Raw genomic sequence first — 16,990 nt, 5'->3', positions numbered from 1 at the left:
GGTGTCCAAGCTTATTGAAATTAGTAATAATTTTCAAATGTCCGTGATGTGTTACGATATGTCATGGACGAATTATGGAAGGTCGCGTGCATGGTTACGGTCGCGTCGAAATCGATACATGTCGTTCGGGGAATTGTACACCGGGGCCTTTTTTCTTCGTTTTCCTATAGAGCACGAGAAAATGTTGTGTAATTTATAAAATGAAAAATACCACCAAAAATCCCGAACTATATCACTTGTGATAAATTTATCCTGAACTTTTTTTTTGGGACACGAAAAATTTGAAAGTATGCCACTTGTGACACATTTACCCCACAATACTTTTGCCCAAGGGCATTTTCATCTCTTTCCTTTTTTCTTTCTTCTCTTTTCCCTCCGCCGACCATGGCGGAAGGAAGCCGGCGAGGGCGACCCTCGCCTGGGCGGGCGAGGGTTGCTCGCCGGCGTCGGGCGAGGGCGAGCGAGGGCGACCCTCGGCCGATGCCAGCGAGGGTCACCCTCGCTGGCTTCCCTCCGCCATGGTCGGCGGAGGGAAGAGAGAAGAAAGAAGAAAAAAAAAACAAAAAAGGAAAAAAGAACATAAAAAGGAAAAAGACGAAAATGCCCTTGGGAAAAGTATTGTGGAGTAAATATGTCACAAGTGACATAATTTGAGATTTTTCGTATCGTAAAAAAAAATTCATGATAAATTTATCATAAGTGATATAGTTTAGAATTTTTTGTGGTATTTTTTATTTATAAAATCACGCGGGTCGATGCTATTCGAAATATAAATGACGGGACTGTTCTCGAGGCATGGACTGGATTCGAAGTCCGTTCAAACGAAGAGGGGGGGGGGGCGGTGAGATACAGGGAGAATGTCTCAATCCGGTCAATGGCGTGTGAAGGAGAAGTGCAGACTCGGTGTATTTGGGTTGGCTCCGCCCTTTGACGAACTCTTTAGTTCGGTCCTCGACGCGCTCTTTTCCCCTCTTTTTACTCAACCATTTTTCTTTTATCTTATTACTCATCGATTTTGATTAAAATATAATTGTGAGGGCTAGACATATAGCTATTATTTTTGCATTTTCTCCTTTCACTTTTTCTAGTTTTTGAAGTTATTTTTAGCTGCTAAAGATGGTTAAGCTTGGGTTTTCTTTATATTTTCAAGTTTAACTCTCCGGTTCGAGTTGGCTAGTCATCTTTTTTCGCCCATTAACTGTAATCTCACATTGCTTATGATGTCACCGTTATGCATGTAATCTCTATCTAACTAAAAGCCCAAGTTTTTAGATTAGATAATCTCTAACATGATATCAGAAATATGGGATTAAGAATTCGATTCTTGACATCGCACGTCGCTTAAATGACACGGTTATAACGTGCTTAAACAGACATTTTAACGCTGTCCTCGTTGGTAATGGATGTTTCTGGGGAAGCTAAGAAGCTTTGGATGTAATAATAATTCGAGCGAAAAGCATTTTTGCTCTCTGGAGCTAACTTTTGGGCAGCTCGTGTTAGGAAAGCAAGTGGGCCAAAACACGTCCGCGACAGCTGGTATTACTCATCCAGCAACTTTTGTCGCGTTAGCTTCTCTACACGGTAAATGCAGCATCATGGGATAAGATGCCCCTCACGAAAGGGAGAGTCGGTTTAATTCCTTTCGTCACGAGTTGACGTGAAGCATCGGAACTCGCCAAGTTTCGCGCTTATTTACGATCAAAACCACCATGTTTATCAGGAAAAGCATCGACCGATTCTTTGATTAGTAACGCGTGTGGAATTCACGACGCTTTGATGTTAATTTCCGACAGAGCATGCAAAAGCTTCCACGTGCTTTTCGGTATGTGCTGCTGCGTTGGCGTTTGCATCGTTCATACGAATCAGGGTCTCCTTTTATCGACAATGGTTAAGTCCCTAAAAATATATATATTATTATGGGGACGGAAAAAAGTACGAATGCATGTGATTTACTTATTTTCGATTGCTTATTAACACAAACCACCGAGATCCATATGTCCTAAAGACTTTAATCGGCGTATAAGAGTTCACGGGGTGCGGCGCAACCGGCGGTACTCCTTTGATCCTACCCACTTAACGCGAGTTCGAATCCTCCAACTTGCGTCACATCTCTAGGTTGAAGGTTCAAAGTTCCACGGAACCTGAAATCGCTCGCCCCTAAAAGTAAGGTTTGCCTGTAGAAATTGACCGGTGCGAGTTCCCTCGCGATCATGAGCCCGAAATTTCCTCTTTTGTTTTTTTTTGAAAGCACGAGCAAAGAGCTTGGTCGCCGAGAACGATTAATGAACCATTTCATTTCATTTTCTGAAAAACTAGCGACCAATTCGAACCCCGCAAGCGGGCAGCGGCTATATAGTACAGCTCGACGCCCGTCCGAAATTGACTGGCCCAATGATCGCGATTGCGACGTATGCCTGCGTTTGCGATAAATTGTGATTTTGATACGTGTTGACTTTAGGTGCAACTGAAAAGTAATTGGCCCCTTTTTTTTTTAATTTTTCAAAACTCCAATTATTGCAATAATATTGAGATGTCCCTTTTCGATTAGGCGTATTGAAAACACCTACCATAATTAATTAATACCACACATCATACCCGAGAAATAAATAATTTTTATTTTGCCAGGATTCTTGAAAAACACTTCTAACAGATACCCTCTTTATACGTCGGTTTATGAGCGTGTGAATACTTTAATTAGGATAAATCTCTATTTTTGAGTCTAATACACTCGATAAGAGGGGATTAAAAGCGAGCGTATCCTCCTCTTTTATTATTTTTTTTGGGTGAGGAAGTGCGTTGAATTTTGACAATTCTCTATGAAAGGAACTTTTGGCGCATGGTCTGCAGCCTGATTGTTAGAATATTCGGCGATTTAATCATGTTTCATTTTCAGGATGTTGAATATATATTTATTTTTCTCTCGGAAATACGTTCGCAAAGATCGTTCTTTTTTATTCGACATTTTTGGTTCCGCACGTGACTTTACATTTTTGTTGTGCGGTGACTTTTGGCCGAAGCACTATACTGTAAACTTATACTTTTCGACTCTATGATTGAGGCTTTTATACTATAATTAAAAAAAATCACAAAGCATAAAAAAGAAATGAGAATATACGATGTGGTTTTCCATTTTAAAAATGTTCAAAAGGAAATTTACATCTTCGACAAAGGAAAAGATGTAGAGTACATGATTCCCACGCTCTTATTTTTTAATTTCTATAATCTTTTCGGTGGCTATCGTCTTGGTTTTGACAACGTTAATGGCCAACAGTACAACATATTCTAAATTAATTAATTAATTAATTAATACTTTACCCCCCGATTGCTCTTTTTGCCAAATTATTTTTGTCATACTCATTTTATATACATGTGAAAAATTACTTTCACCACCAGCAAAAATTGACTTTTTTTTACTTAGGGTAGACTGGATTTAGTAAACTGGACCTTATCGTGGCATACAAAACGATGGCGCGTCATTGCATGGTAATCCATGTTAATTTGATGCAATATGTGATATACATATATACGGCGAAACAAGAAATGACATTGCAGTATACGTTATTAGAAACATAAACAGACTAAGGTATATTAAGGGAAGGAGTAGTTCTCTACACAGTCCAAAAGCCACAAGCCAAAAAAAATGTATCCGACTCGCTCAAAGTAGCAGCATCAATGCAATTTCTTCGAACGGTCGAGGTACCGAATACTATTTCCTGTGTCTCGATCGAAGTCGATATCATTAAGGAAAATGCATAAATTCGCAACTAACTCAGAAAAGTCCCGACTCTCTTGTCTACACATAACTATTTAAGTAGGTCATTGATCCACATCGCTTGAAATGCACCCAAGAGCGGGCTAAGAATGGTTGATTTTATCCCGCGAAGAATAATATTCTTCGAATTTTTTTGCAATGGACAAAATGAGGCGGCATTGGGACAAGAGATTATATAAATAAATAAGCATGTAAATATAATATAATAAGCACACGACATGGTAATTCTCGAAGAAATTGGCATCATGCATGCAAAGTCCAACATTTTTGTGTGGGAATGACAAAAAGCATTTCACTTGGGCATGGTTGCGACATATTTAATTTGACTTAGGTACTGCGTTCATTGGATGGTGAAATCTTGTAATTCGCATGCTTCACGCCAATTGATGATGCCAATTGAATTCGTCCCCACCCTTCAAGAATAGCTTTAATCTTCAATTTAATTAACAAAATAATTAATTTACGTCCTTTTTTTTTTTTATTAAGCCTGTCTCTTTCTAACGCGAAAGGTCATACATATGACGATTTTTCTCCATCACCATATATATCTTCCGTGTGATATGTGCTATCTTAGTTGTTACAAGTTGCCCCAGGGCACTAATTAAATTTACCTAAAAAAAATAGAAGAAAATTCTCTTTTCGAGACACTTCGAAGATTGGAAAAGTACACGATGTAAGAAGATTAATTACTGGAAATGGGCGATTTTATATTTTCAAAGCACGTCAACGAAACTCGATAAGTGCTCTAGAGACACCCTAAATTTCTCAACAAAAAAAAAAAATATGCACACATGCATGACACATCAAATCAAGTTATTAGATTGACTATGTGTTGGGCAAGGTTGCTCAATCTCCAGATACATGGTCGATGACGATGTACGAGGACATCTTAACCTACGCTCTATTTATTTCGTGTAAAATAATCTGTTTGGAAAATATTTACTTAAAAATAATTGCTTGTATTTCTTGAAATAACTAATCAATAAAAAATGTTTTCATTATCGACAACAGTTGATATACACAGATGATGGATATTTTTCATTCATTCATTTTTATAGGCAATACAAGCAATCATTTTTAGGAAAATATTTTTCAGAACATTCATTTTCCGCGAAACAAACACATCCCTAGTTTTGCCCTATTTGCTATAGATGAAGTGAACTATTTGTACGCACTAGAGGAAAAATATTGCATATTTATAAAAGCCAGGAATATCAATTTGTTTAAGTAAGAATGAAGGATTCCGTGCTAACTTCTAATATATAATTTTTCTAAGTGGATAAAATGAATCTAGACAATTACAAGAGCCTAGCAAAATAATGTGGAGTGAAGCAGCATCCACATCCCTAGATCTATCTTCAAACTTTTCTTATTCACTTCTTTATTCTAATCTATTTTAATTCTCGACTTTAGCAATACCCCGTGCAATTCGTCACGTAAGAAAAAGCTAAACTCTTTCCACCACGAGAATGTCTCCCTTTCAAGCTTAGCCTTAATAATAATAATAATAATAATATGTTATTATTATTATTAATGGAACCTAGAATTTCTTATGGTTGAAGTGTCCACAGCCGAAGGCCGCTGTATTTGATCAAGTGATATGCTTACGTAGGTTTGTGATGGTCCAAACTATATAATAAAGCTCTGACCGGAGCATATATTATATTTTGGGAATATTGATGTTACGCAATTTAGTTGGAATTAGTAAAAACCGATTTAAACATGTAAAAAAAAGGGGTGGTGACGGTGAAAAATCAACATCATACCATCGGAATTCTGACCATACGTATGTTAGGAAAAAAAATAAAATTAAAAGAAATTAAAATTAAGTTGGAGAAGGAACAAATTTTTATTTTTTTTTTTTTTTTTGGTCGTGGGAGAAGGAACATTGGAGGGTGGGTTCAGCCACCTGTTTAGACTTTTGATTACTGTGAATGGACAGCTTAGCCTGTCATTGAACACGGTTGGAACGGGCTAATCGCCATCAGCTTTTTCTGCAATTCATTGATTAATTTAATTAAATGTTAATTAATTATGTGCAAGATTTCAAACGAATCCCCCAATGGAGAAAGAAGAAGCCGGAGTTCTCGTCAGCTATTTCTAGAGGCGGCGGCCGTAGGTGAATGGGACTGGTCATCCGAGTAATGAAATGGCAATTAAGATCACGTTTATCTTATGAAAAATAAATAATTTAAAAATGATCGCTTATTCGTCTATAGAAATATACGGATGAAAAATATTTTTATCATTCACGAAAATATTTAGCCGTAATTCTCATGGGTAATGAAAATATTTGTTATTGACTAATCAGTTTAAACGATACGAGCGGATCATTTTTTTGAAAAATATTTTCCTAATTATTTATTTTTCATGAAACAAATGGAGCATAAATTAACAAGATAATTGCATGATATATACTAAGCTGTGCCGGTTCGAAATAAGTCTGAATGACATCGGGAATCGCGAAATCAAGATTATAGACCCCATTAACCTCAAACGAATTCTCGAAGCGAGTTTTAGCATGCCGGAAAACATTCGCCCATTTGGAAAAACCAAGCACGCTCTGAATCTTTCGGTATTTTTGCTCCCGTGAACTCCAATCCACAACGCCTTTCTTCAATTGAGTATTGCAGAATCTACCGAGTCCGGACAAGGACGTTCAATATAAGTAGCAGAAAACCTCATTAACGAGTGTCGAGCATACTTCGCACGGAATATTTATGAATCCGAAAACGTTGAATATCCCGATCACGAGAAAGACGACGTACTAAGAATTTGTAAACATACTCTAAAATGACTTCTCAACAAGTGCCTACAGGTACTGTTTGACAAAATCCCATAACAAATAAAGAAGAAACAGGGCTCGTGTTCATCTTGGAACTTCCCTCTATAGAGATCAACTTGAATGACGAGATACCATTGAATTCTCAAAGTCGACAACTGAGAAAGGGTCGTCTTGGGTAGTTCATGGGCGACATCGCATTCGTGGAGCTTTCGCAGGATTTGACCGTTGGACGAAAATCTCGAGATACCCTTTTTGGCTCCATCCGAACGACCCGACCTGACTCATCTGAATCGGACCCCCCCGGCCCGAGAGGCCAGATTCAGTCACGTGCGCACGGCACGTGCATCGGGCCAGGCTAGACAACCTTGGATTCCATTGCTACATATACACATACGTATGTAAAGGCCACCGATGAGAGGGATAAAGGTTTGTGTCTTCAATTTCTTGACCTTTTCGATTAAATTTATTGGTAAATGCGAATTCACTGGTCCGTAGAACCCCCCACATCGATCCCGCCATGAATGCGGCAGGTAAAATCCGCAATTCGTGAATTTCGACGAGAGATGGAACTTGGGCACACAGGGCGGGACACGAACAAATCCACGGACTCTTCACCGCAACCCGTCGTTCAACAAGACCTATTCTCTATCTATGGCCGTGGGCTTTACCTAATCTCGATCTTTTTCGGCACAAATCGTGTCACTAGGACATGATCCTCAAATTAGAGCCGCGTGGTCCAGATCAATGTCGAGCAAGACAAATTACATGACGGGTCAATTTCAATCCTCGTGGTCCGTGATGGTGTGGATATGCGGATCTATAAGAACATTTTACCGCTCTCCAATAATCCAATCAATGGCAGTTCCTCGTTCAAAATGATGCTGTACCAAGGTCCCGAGGGAATCCGAACGTTCCCGTGGTTAATCCGCAACCAATGGTTGATGAGTAACGAGTTTAGAAGTCGACGCCATCTGTCTACAGATTCTTCATGTCTCCGTTGCCGTGAACTTGAGAAATTGTCCAATCAATCTTAATCATATTGTACAAATGCCAGTTAAGTCCGGAACTTTTCCATTTTCCCAATTTCGTCGTAAACCTTTGCGCGAAATTTCAATATAGCCCTTTCGGTCTATTTTTCCCCGGAAATTGCTGATGTGACGATCCAATCATAGCCAGTTGTCCTATATGGCGTAACGTCACGTTAGCAATTGGCCAGTTTTCGTAGCAATAGGGTAATTCCCCCTCTAGACAGTAGCTCTTTCATCTCCTTATCCAATGGAATTTCGCGCACTAATTGACAAAATTAAAAAATTTAAAGGTGAGTTGGCATCCGTAATTTTCCCGCGTTGTGCGCGGCTGCCTCAGATGTGCTAACTCATGGAGTCAAGAGCAAGTCAAAAGCAAAGTGGGACAAAGACTCGACAAAGATGGCATTTATCACGGGATGGACTTCAGACCGCCCCCCCACTTTAAGGGACATGTGATCTGCAGGCCTGATCCATTTGGAAGCTGTCCCTTAGCAACAAATCCAATTTCCTGGACACTCCCTTTTCTTACGAATCGAGAACGCTGCCCGAATTTGCACGGGGCGAACTTGATTTATCCGGCAATCTTCTTGTTTAGACCACCGTAATTGATCATTCTTATATCTGGGGCACTGCGAAAAAACAACCATATCAGCATATGATGCAAAGCTCGTCGATGAGGATATAACCCTAACTAAATTGTTCCGTGATCGGGCGATTTTCCCGTAATTGGTAGTAAAGCGAATTGCAAAATTCCCTGAATTTCACGGGCTCGAAGCTCGTGCTTAATCAAGTGGTGAATGAATCCGTGGACGGCGCCCCGTTCTACGAATCGAGCGAAGCACGTTCATTCATTCGCAGCTCCCCAAAGCTCAAACGTGCTTGTCGACTGGGTGATGCCCGTCTTCTTTCGACCACTTCCCGTAAAGGTTTGCTTCCGCATCGCCGTACGTCTCTGCAACAATCACGGGCTCCTTGGGATCTGCAGATTTTCGCCAAGAGATCTAATTGGAGCGACGCATGAGATATATATGAGTGACGAGCATCCTTTTTGTTCCAAATCTTTGAAAAGAACTTGGAAGAGAAGAGGAACAGCAATAGCATCCGACCATGCACGTCAATTAAAGGAGGAATTCCGTATTCAACCTCATCATATCTTGTCGTACCAAAAGAAATAACAGGATAAGTATAAAAATAGGATGTTAAATTTCGGCCACTGATTAATCGAGAATTTAAGATTTACTTTGGTCGATTAAGAACTCGAGTTTTTCAGGAAGTTCACAATCAGGGTTTTTATGTTCACTTGGTTTGAACTTCGAGTTTCCTTTTACGACCTATAAGTTTGGATGAGCTCCCAAAACGGGAATGATCCGTCCTCTCGACACCGAATTGAACCAACCCTGCAAGCATCGTTATTCCTCGAACCTAATTAAGAGCCGAAATTGACACGTGGCTTCTCTAGGAACTCTATATGGTTTGGAGTCTTAGAGCTATGCTTGTTTCGCGAAAATTGAATGATTTGAAAGATATTTTCCTAAAAATAATCGCTCCTATTACTTGTAAAAATGCGTAAAGAAAAAATTATTTCATCGTCCATGAAAATGTATATACATAAATTATTGTCGACAATGAATATATCTTCTATTGACTAATTATTTCAAGTGATACATGCGATCATTTCTTGGACAATCTGCTCCAAATTATACACTTTTCGGCAAAATGAATGGAGCCCTAAAGTAAACAATACGGGCAGTGCAATTGCAAAGGAATCTTTCACTAAAAAATTTGCCTTCGCGGGACCATTATAAGGTTTTAAATTTTCAGGCTGGAGGCACATCTCAATACGACCAGCCCAAAGCTAAAGCCCAAATTCTGGCATGAAATGGTTCATTTTGTTGTACCAAGCTGGCCCAAGTTTTATCTGTACAACTATTACAAAGGCGCTTTGTTGGGCTCTTGTTTGGTACTTTAAAGCCCACGCGGGGTGGCTTGTAATAGACAAGACCGTTCGTTTCCACAGTGTCTATACGAAAATTGAATTTTCTGATTTTAGTTATAACTTATAACGGAGCATGACATGAGTTGCAGCGATGGATATACCTTCCAATAACCTAGTGGGTTTTTTTTAAAATAAATTTCTCAAGCCTAGTCAACTCGATCTATTTGGTTTGTGTTCGGTGCGAGAGAGAATGCATGTGGGTTTTTAGGTCGATCTCTTTGATGGTTTGATTAACATCATCGCGACGCAATCTGTGTGAGCGTGTAGGGGTGGGGGACATAATTTGCCGCGAGGCGGTTTTTGGGCTAAGGCGACATTGAAATTAATGTCACGACGCTCGCTTTGGTGGGCCATGATCGTAGGACCGCGCAATAAATTATACGAGTTTTCTTTTCGGTTCCAAATTCGTTTCTCTTTGTGAACTCATCGTATCCGCACAACACAATGCGACCAATCACATAACTCGTGAAATACGCATTCGTATCCAAACGTCGTATTCGATTCACTATCAAACAAGAGGCAGCATATAGAGATAACCCCATCCCCGCCCCGTTTACATCCCGTCCTAATCCCGAATACTTTCGCAACCGCGCGCGACGGAATCCCGTACTTCTCACGGTCAAAACGATTTGGTGGAGGACGGGGCCCACGGGAACCGCTATCCCTATCCAGGAACAGGAGCACGACCCCGACCCGGACGGAGGGAGTCCACCACTATCCTCGTCGCCAAACATCGTCCTTGTCCAACGCACCCGAACGCCGGGAACACCACGAGGCCGTCCCAAACCCGAGTCAACACCTCTATAAATACCCACCCACCCCTCTCTCCACTTCATAACCCCACCTTCCTTCCTCCCTTCTTCCGCTGCCGTTACGTCGCTCTGCAGATCTCTCTGCTGCGTCTCTCGCCTCGTCGCCCCATCGAAAGGTTAAGAACGATCGTCGGACCGTGAGCTCGACGAAACCCTCCGGACGATCGGGCGGCGGAGCCCGATTCGGCGCTTCTCCTCCTCCTCCTCCTTCCTCCCCCGGGGTCTCCGAACGATGTCCGATGCGTTCTGCACCGACTGCAAGCGGCAGACGGAGGTGGTGTTCGATCACTCGGCCGGGGACATGGTGTGCTCCGAGTGCGGCCTCGTGCTCGAGTCGCACTCCATCGACGAGACCTCGGAGTGGAGGACCTTCGCCAACGAATCGGGCGACAACGACCCCGTCCGTGTCGGCGGGCCCACGAACCCGCTCCTCACCGACGGCGGGCTCTCCACCGTGATCGCGAAGCCGAACGGGACCTCCGGGGAGTTCCTCTCGTCGTCGCTGGGCCGGTGGCAGAACCGCGGCTCGAATCCGGATCGCGGCCTCATCCTCGCTTTCAAGACCATCGCCACGATGTCCGACAGGTGAGAGCCCCTCTCTTCTCGCGCCGCGGGAGCTCGAGCGCTAGCCGTTTCCTGTGTGGGAGAAGGGCTCTGGTTTTGGAGATGATTGCGAAGTGCGGGAAAATGAGGGGTTGTGCAACCTGAATTGTACATGGTTTTCTTGTCCATATTCCTGGTAGATTTAGCTTGAAGCGTGGGCGACGGATCGGACTTTCTTAGTTATTCGATGGCTGTAGCTTTTTCGCCTGTTTGCATCTATTCGAGTATAAATATCTCAACTCACTCAAGTATTTTGGAAACGAGAGCTGGAAATGCTTTTGACATCACAAGATGTAGGAATTCGCTGTGTGATCGATATGAATTGATTTAACTAGGATTAAGATACTTTGGGATTGCTGTTGCTGCTTACTTTGTGGCGAGTGATCTAGGTTAAGGGCTTTTGATTGCTGAAACACGATTATGTAAGTGAGAGTTAGCCAAAGAGGGGAACGGGGTTGAACCTTGATTTGATTTGGTTAGTTATATCCAAGTGGTTTCTCTTTCATTTTGATCATGACATAGAAATGTAACCATGCTATATTGGATTAGGATCTTCATTATTTTATAGATGATGACTACATGTTCTGGATCTCTACTTGGTAGTTGATAGTTATTATGCTGTGAAGCGAATTGCTTTTGAGTTTGACAAATATTTACTGAGAATGAGTTTGTTCTTTGCTTGCTATCGCCACTGCGGTAAATTTTAGTTGCACTCGCCATAAAGAAGAATCTAAACTGCTTAACACAGTTCAAACTCACGATTTATTTTCCCATTAATGTCCCTTACATTGCTTATTTGCTTTCAGGTTGGGCCTTGTTGCAACCATCAAGGTATGCTATCATTCCTTATAAATTTTTTTGGGGTCATTCATTCTGTATCATGTCTACGGGTCTATTATCCTGATTTGTAATATTGTTCACTATGTCAAAAGTATAAGTCATGGCTTTCATCCACTTACTAACGCTAATGTAATCTTCCCTTGAGATGGATTCTTGATTGTATCATTCTATAACCTATCAGCAATAGATAGCATATGCACACATCCAGCTAGAATACTAGAGGAACTCGGTTGTTTTCTGCCAACTTTTGTGAAAGAGTCCTTGTAGCTATGTATGCTCATATGCTTCTCGCAGACGCTTTTGCCTTTGATTTCTTTAGTTTTATGTGATATGCATTGGTGAAATAATGGTACTTGGGCTTTTTATAAAGCAAAGACTTTTCCTTGAATACAAACAACAGGTCCTCTTTTGTCTAGGAAACAGCAAATTTAGAACTTAAATGCATAGTTGCATTATATGCTACTGGTAGTTATGGCAGGAAATATTGAAATAATGTACTGTAAGATGTAATGCGAAGTACATTAGCATTCTCATTTGTTTTTGGGAAGAGGCAATTGCTCTTCTGAAGTTTAATCACATACCATTTTATACATTCTGTATGATCGTTCTCTGGTATTTGCTAGTGACACAATAGATGGAAATTATTGGAACTCATGATTAAGAAGGATTGGTTTTTTGAATTGACAGAACTACATATGATATTTAGAAGAATTTTGTCAATCATTAAATTGACATAAGCAGAGCTTTAAAAGACACCCTGATTGGGATTGTGATTGTGTCTTGACTGTGAGGCAATGAGTAAATTTATCGGTTGTAAGAAGCACAAGTGGATTTTGCAATTTTTTAATGTCGACATGCGGATAGCTTGACAAATATTCCAGAAGCACTTTTCTTGGTAAAAGGCGTTTCCGCCTCTCATTCTTGGTTCCTTAAGCACAACTGGATCTTGCAATTTTTTAATATCAACATGTGGAAAGCCTGACAAATATTCCAGAAGCACTTTTCTTTTAAAAAGGCGTTTCCGCTTGTCATTCTTGGTTTAATGTTGGATTGATGAGCAATATATATATAAGTCGATCAAGTTATATCTCATTTTTCTTTCATAATGGATAGCAGCTGCATGGTTAATCCTACATGCAGGAGATGAGACTGTTGACACTTCTTTCTCGACCTTTTTGTTAGCTCTCTGATTTTCCATTGTGAAGGATTTACTGCATGTGGATACTCTATGACTACTACCTGGGCATTTTTATTTATCCAACAATAGAGTGCTTTGAATGAGATTGTTTAGCTTTTACTTTTTCACACTCTTCTTCTTCGTTGTTGGGAGTGGCACTCCTTCCTTTCAGTCCTTATTGTTCAAGTGTCACTCTGTGTTTATTTACTGAAGATCTCTTTGCAATTTGCTGTACCTATTCGCAGTGATTGACTTGTCCTGCATCTATTTTTTATGGACTTACCTTTGTTTATCAATTACTTAGTACTCCTTTGTTAATGGTGTTTGTTGTAAGTTCTGATGTAAGTAAGGACATGTATAGACTTAGGAACATTCTCTTACCGTTCATGTGTGTATCTCTTTTGTATGGAAGTATATTTTCTGCTGATCCATATTTGACAAGCCAATTTTTCTCAAAATGAAGGATCGGGCAAATGAGATATTCAAAAAAGTAGAAGATCAAAAGTCTAGTAGAGGAAGAAATCAAGATGCTCTGTTGGCTGCTTGCCTTTACATTGCTTGTCGACAAGAAGACAAGCCACGCACTGTAAAGGGTATGGCTTAATTCTTCTAATATCCGGAAGCTTCCTGTTGATATAGCCCTCCCATGTGTCCGTGTCCCTGAATCTGGTTTTCCACTAGAAATTTGCTCTGTCGCCAATGGAGCCACAAAAAAGGAAATAGGCCGGGCAAAAGAGTACATTGTGAAGCAACTGGGTTTAGAGAAGGGACAGTCGGTAGAAATGGGAGCAATACATGCTGCAGATTTCATGGTAAAATCCCTCCTTATCCTTCTTTCCGATTTTCCATCTTGATCTGTATGATCTCACTCTCACTCTTTCTCTCTCTCTCTCTCTCTCTCTCTCTCTCTCTCTCTCTCTCTCTCTCTCGTGGTCTCTGACACTGAGATTAATTTGATTTTTAAGAGGCGTTTTTGTTCCAATGTTGGGATGAACAACCAAGCTGTTAAAGCTGCTCAAGAATCTGTGCAGAAGTCAGAAGAGTTTGACATAAGGTACTACTCGTTATTTTCCAGCTCATCGCACAAGTTGCCCTTTTTTCAGAAGAACTCATGCATCCACTATCCTACACGTGGAGACATTTGCAGAATTAATAATGATGATCTGATAATCATTCTGAGAAGAATAATACAAAGCAGACTGTTTTTCATAGGAAGTATAAAAGAAAACAAAACCGTATCATAGGGAATTCAAAAGAACAATGGAAAAGGAATAACACTCTTATAAACACTGCTGTTGCTGCCACAAAAATGAGCTGGTCATGTAATTATTCTTTTGGATTGGATCCTTAGTGGTAGAAATTTGGGTGTTTTCACGGTGGAACATGAGCACAATATCATGGCTCCTAAGGATATAGGAGTCTACACCATTAAAGGGTAATGGTGCTTTGCTCTGGTTTGTCTTGCCACCCTAACTCAATGGGGACTTGAGAAACATTGACAGCTGTTATCAGGATTACCATTTTGGCTAGTGGCTACCTGAATATATTGGTGGTTATTTTCTTCTCGACTGGAATTATAATGGTAAAGCTGGAGGAAGAGTTGAAAACTGCAATACTTGGTTGACAACATTTCATCTTTCTTCTGTTGAAGGTTGAAAGACTGATTTTAGCAGGGTCCTCAATGTGGGCCTGCTGTGTATAAGGATTACTTTCCAAGTTTTGTTCAAACTTATGCTTTACTGTTTTTCCCTTTTCTAGTGCTGAATCTATTCTCCTTTCTGTTTTTGTCCCTTGATTTGCAGGAGGAGCCCCATATCTATTGCAGCAGCTGTTATTTACATTATTACTCAGCTCTCCGATGAGAAGAAGCCTCTCCGAGGTTTTAATTTCTCCAACCCTATTTGGTCCAAACAACTAAACACATGTTTTCACAATCTTATTTGTTCATGGATACATCGTGAAGTTAGATCTTGAAAAGTGGTTATTTACTTAATGAATCCGGTTTCACAATCTTAATTGTTCATGGATACATCGTGAAGTTAGATCTGGACAAGTGGTTATTTACTTAATAAATCCTGTCAAATAAACTAACCGGATAATACAAACTTATTATGCTGGAGAAAGTTAAGTGATGGTTTCCATATTCAATTATCAAGGTGCATATAGAAATGCCATCTGAAAGAGCACGCGCATATAAATAACCGAATGTTTATGCAGACATATCACTTGCCACTGGAGTCGCTGAGGGGACAATTAGGAACTCCTACAAGGATCTGTATCCTCACATTTCCAAGATAATACCAAGCTGGTACGCCAAGGAAGAGGATCTAAAGAATCTCTGCAGTCCTTGAGTGTTTATAGTTATACAAACGGAATGAACATTAGATAACTTTCAGTCAGTTTTGGAAATCTGAACGATCTCGAATTTGTAATTCTTGTCATAAAGAATATGGTGGTTCTTAATTCTTTCACTCTATATTATTGCAAGATATATTGAAAACTTTCTAATTCAAATGTCGAAAGGCTGCGTTCAAGAAGTCTTTTTTGGCCCTCGACTACAGAATACATGTGACAGCAAGCTCTCTCTCTCTCTCTCTCTCTCTCTCTCTCTCTCTCTCTCTCTCTCTCTCTCTATATATATATATATATATATATATATATATATATATGTTTAGGTCATCTGGGTGACAATTCCATGGATGGGACTACTGGAAGGTAGACCTGTGATAGGGTTATAGGCCTATATATGATAAGCTGAGTTGTTATATGAGTTAGTTATATTCAGTAAATTGGTTATAAATGGGATTAAACATCATATGTGTGTTAAATGGGTCACGAATGAGCCACAAATGTCATAAATGGATTTATAATTAACATAGACTCAATTCACCTTTATGATTTTCTTTTTATTCTCCTTTGCTCTCATTTGATTTTGCATTCACTCATTCTGTAATCTCACTTCAATTTAATGGGTTTTCGTAAATTGGGTTATGGGTTGAGTTTGGATTGGGTCGGATATGAATTACTAGATTTGCATTGTATGAAAATATACTTCAATTTAATGGGTTTTCGTAAATTGGGTTATGGGTTGAGTTTGGATTGGGTCGGATATGAATTACTAGTTTTGCATTGTATGAAAATATATTAAAACTCGTTAAATGAATATATTTGAGTCAGATCACACTGTATCTGATCAGACCCACCCATTTATTTGATGGGCCTACTAGAAGGTGAAATGAAGTTTCAAATCGAGGTGACACCTGTCTTATATTTGGACCACGGTCCATGAATTATTCCGGATGTCGGTTCGTCTCCATGTTGGATGTGGCCGTCCCAATGGACCGCTTTTCCTTCTGGTCCCGTTTCATCTCTGTTCCATTTTCTTCTCCTCAGTTGTCTCTGTCCTAGAATTCGGCCGCCTCTCTCCCCCACTAGCGAGACAACATTTTTAGGGCAGCCTAGATAGGTTCCATGAGTCCACGCACGTGTACCTACGTTGTTAACACTGTACTATTAACGGCGATCGTGATCCATAGCCACCGTGAGCGTTCTGACTCTGCAGTGCATAAATCCAAGAGGGAGGGCGCTTCGAGATGCGCGAGCACGAGGTCCGGATCTCGATCCCAAAACAAATCACAGGCAGGCGGACGAAAAAAGCATCGGTAGGAGAGAATGCAGGGATTTATGAATTTTCGCGCTACGTTAGATATAGTCGAAACTTTTAATGGTTTGACAAATGGATCTCTTAATGAAATTCGATAGCTAGAAATTGTCTCAGCAGATCCAACTGTACACGTCTTGAGAAATAACGATATTTATACGGCATTTCTCAAAATAACATGAGTGCGAAATGCAAAAGAAAGACTAATAACGAAGATCAGAACCAACCCGTCTTGAATTTCATCCTTCTAGATAAATTAACCTCCGCCTAAGGCCTCAATCACACCCCGAACAACGATCCCGTCTTGGGGTTCCAT

General features: G+C 40.3%; 1 protein-coding gene across 1 annotated transcript; it reads left to right on the top strand.

The window, feature by feature from the left end:
- Positions 1–10,425: 10,425 nt before the first annotated feature.
- Positions 10,426–15,550, top strand: LOC115674717 (transcription initiation factor IIB-2). The gene is made up of 7 exons (XM_030597202.2): positions 10,426–10,978; positions 11,803–11,827; positions 13,477–13,606; positions 13,695–13,825; positions 13,979–14,067; positions 14,816–14,892; positions 15,231–15,550. Exons 1-7 carry the CDS (start codon positions 10,626–10,628, stop codon positions 15,362–15,364), a joined length of 939 nt encoding a protein of 312 aa, XP_030453062.1. The 5' UTR covers positions 10,426–10,625; the 3' UTR covers positions 15,365–15,550.
- The last annotated feature ends 1,440 nt before the right edge of the window (positions 15,551–16,990 follow it).

The sequence above is a fragment of the Syzygium oleosum genome, unplaced genomic scaffold, assembly GCF_021117445.2.
Source record: "Syzygium oleosum isolate NSW1041296 unplaced genomic scaffold, Sole_v2.1 Sole_v2.25, whole genome shotgun sequence".
NCBI lineage: Eukaryota > Viridiplantae > Streptophyta > Magnoliopsida > Myrtales > Myrtaceae > Syzygium > Syzygium oleosum.
The sequence above is the reverse complement of the archived record's forward strand: the minus strand, read 5'-3'. Positions and strand labels throughout refer to the sequence as shown.

Coding starts and splice junctions, on each gene's coding strand:
- LOC115674717 (XM_030597202.2), top strand. CDS start 10,626: ATGTCCGATGCGTTCTGCACCGACTGCAAGCGGCAGACGGAGGTGGTG. Junction 13,607..13,694: donor CAAGCCACGCACTGTAAAGG/GTATGGCTTAAT, acceptor GTTTTCCACTAG/AAATTTGCTCTGTCGCCAAT. Junction 14,893..15,230: donor TGAGAAGAAGCCTCTCCGAG/GTTTTAATTTCT, acceptor ATGTTTATGCAG/ACATATCACTTGCCACTGGA.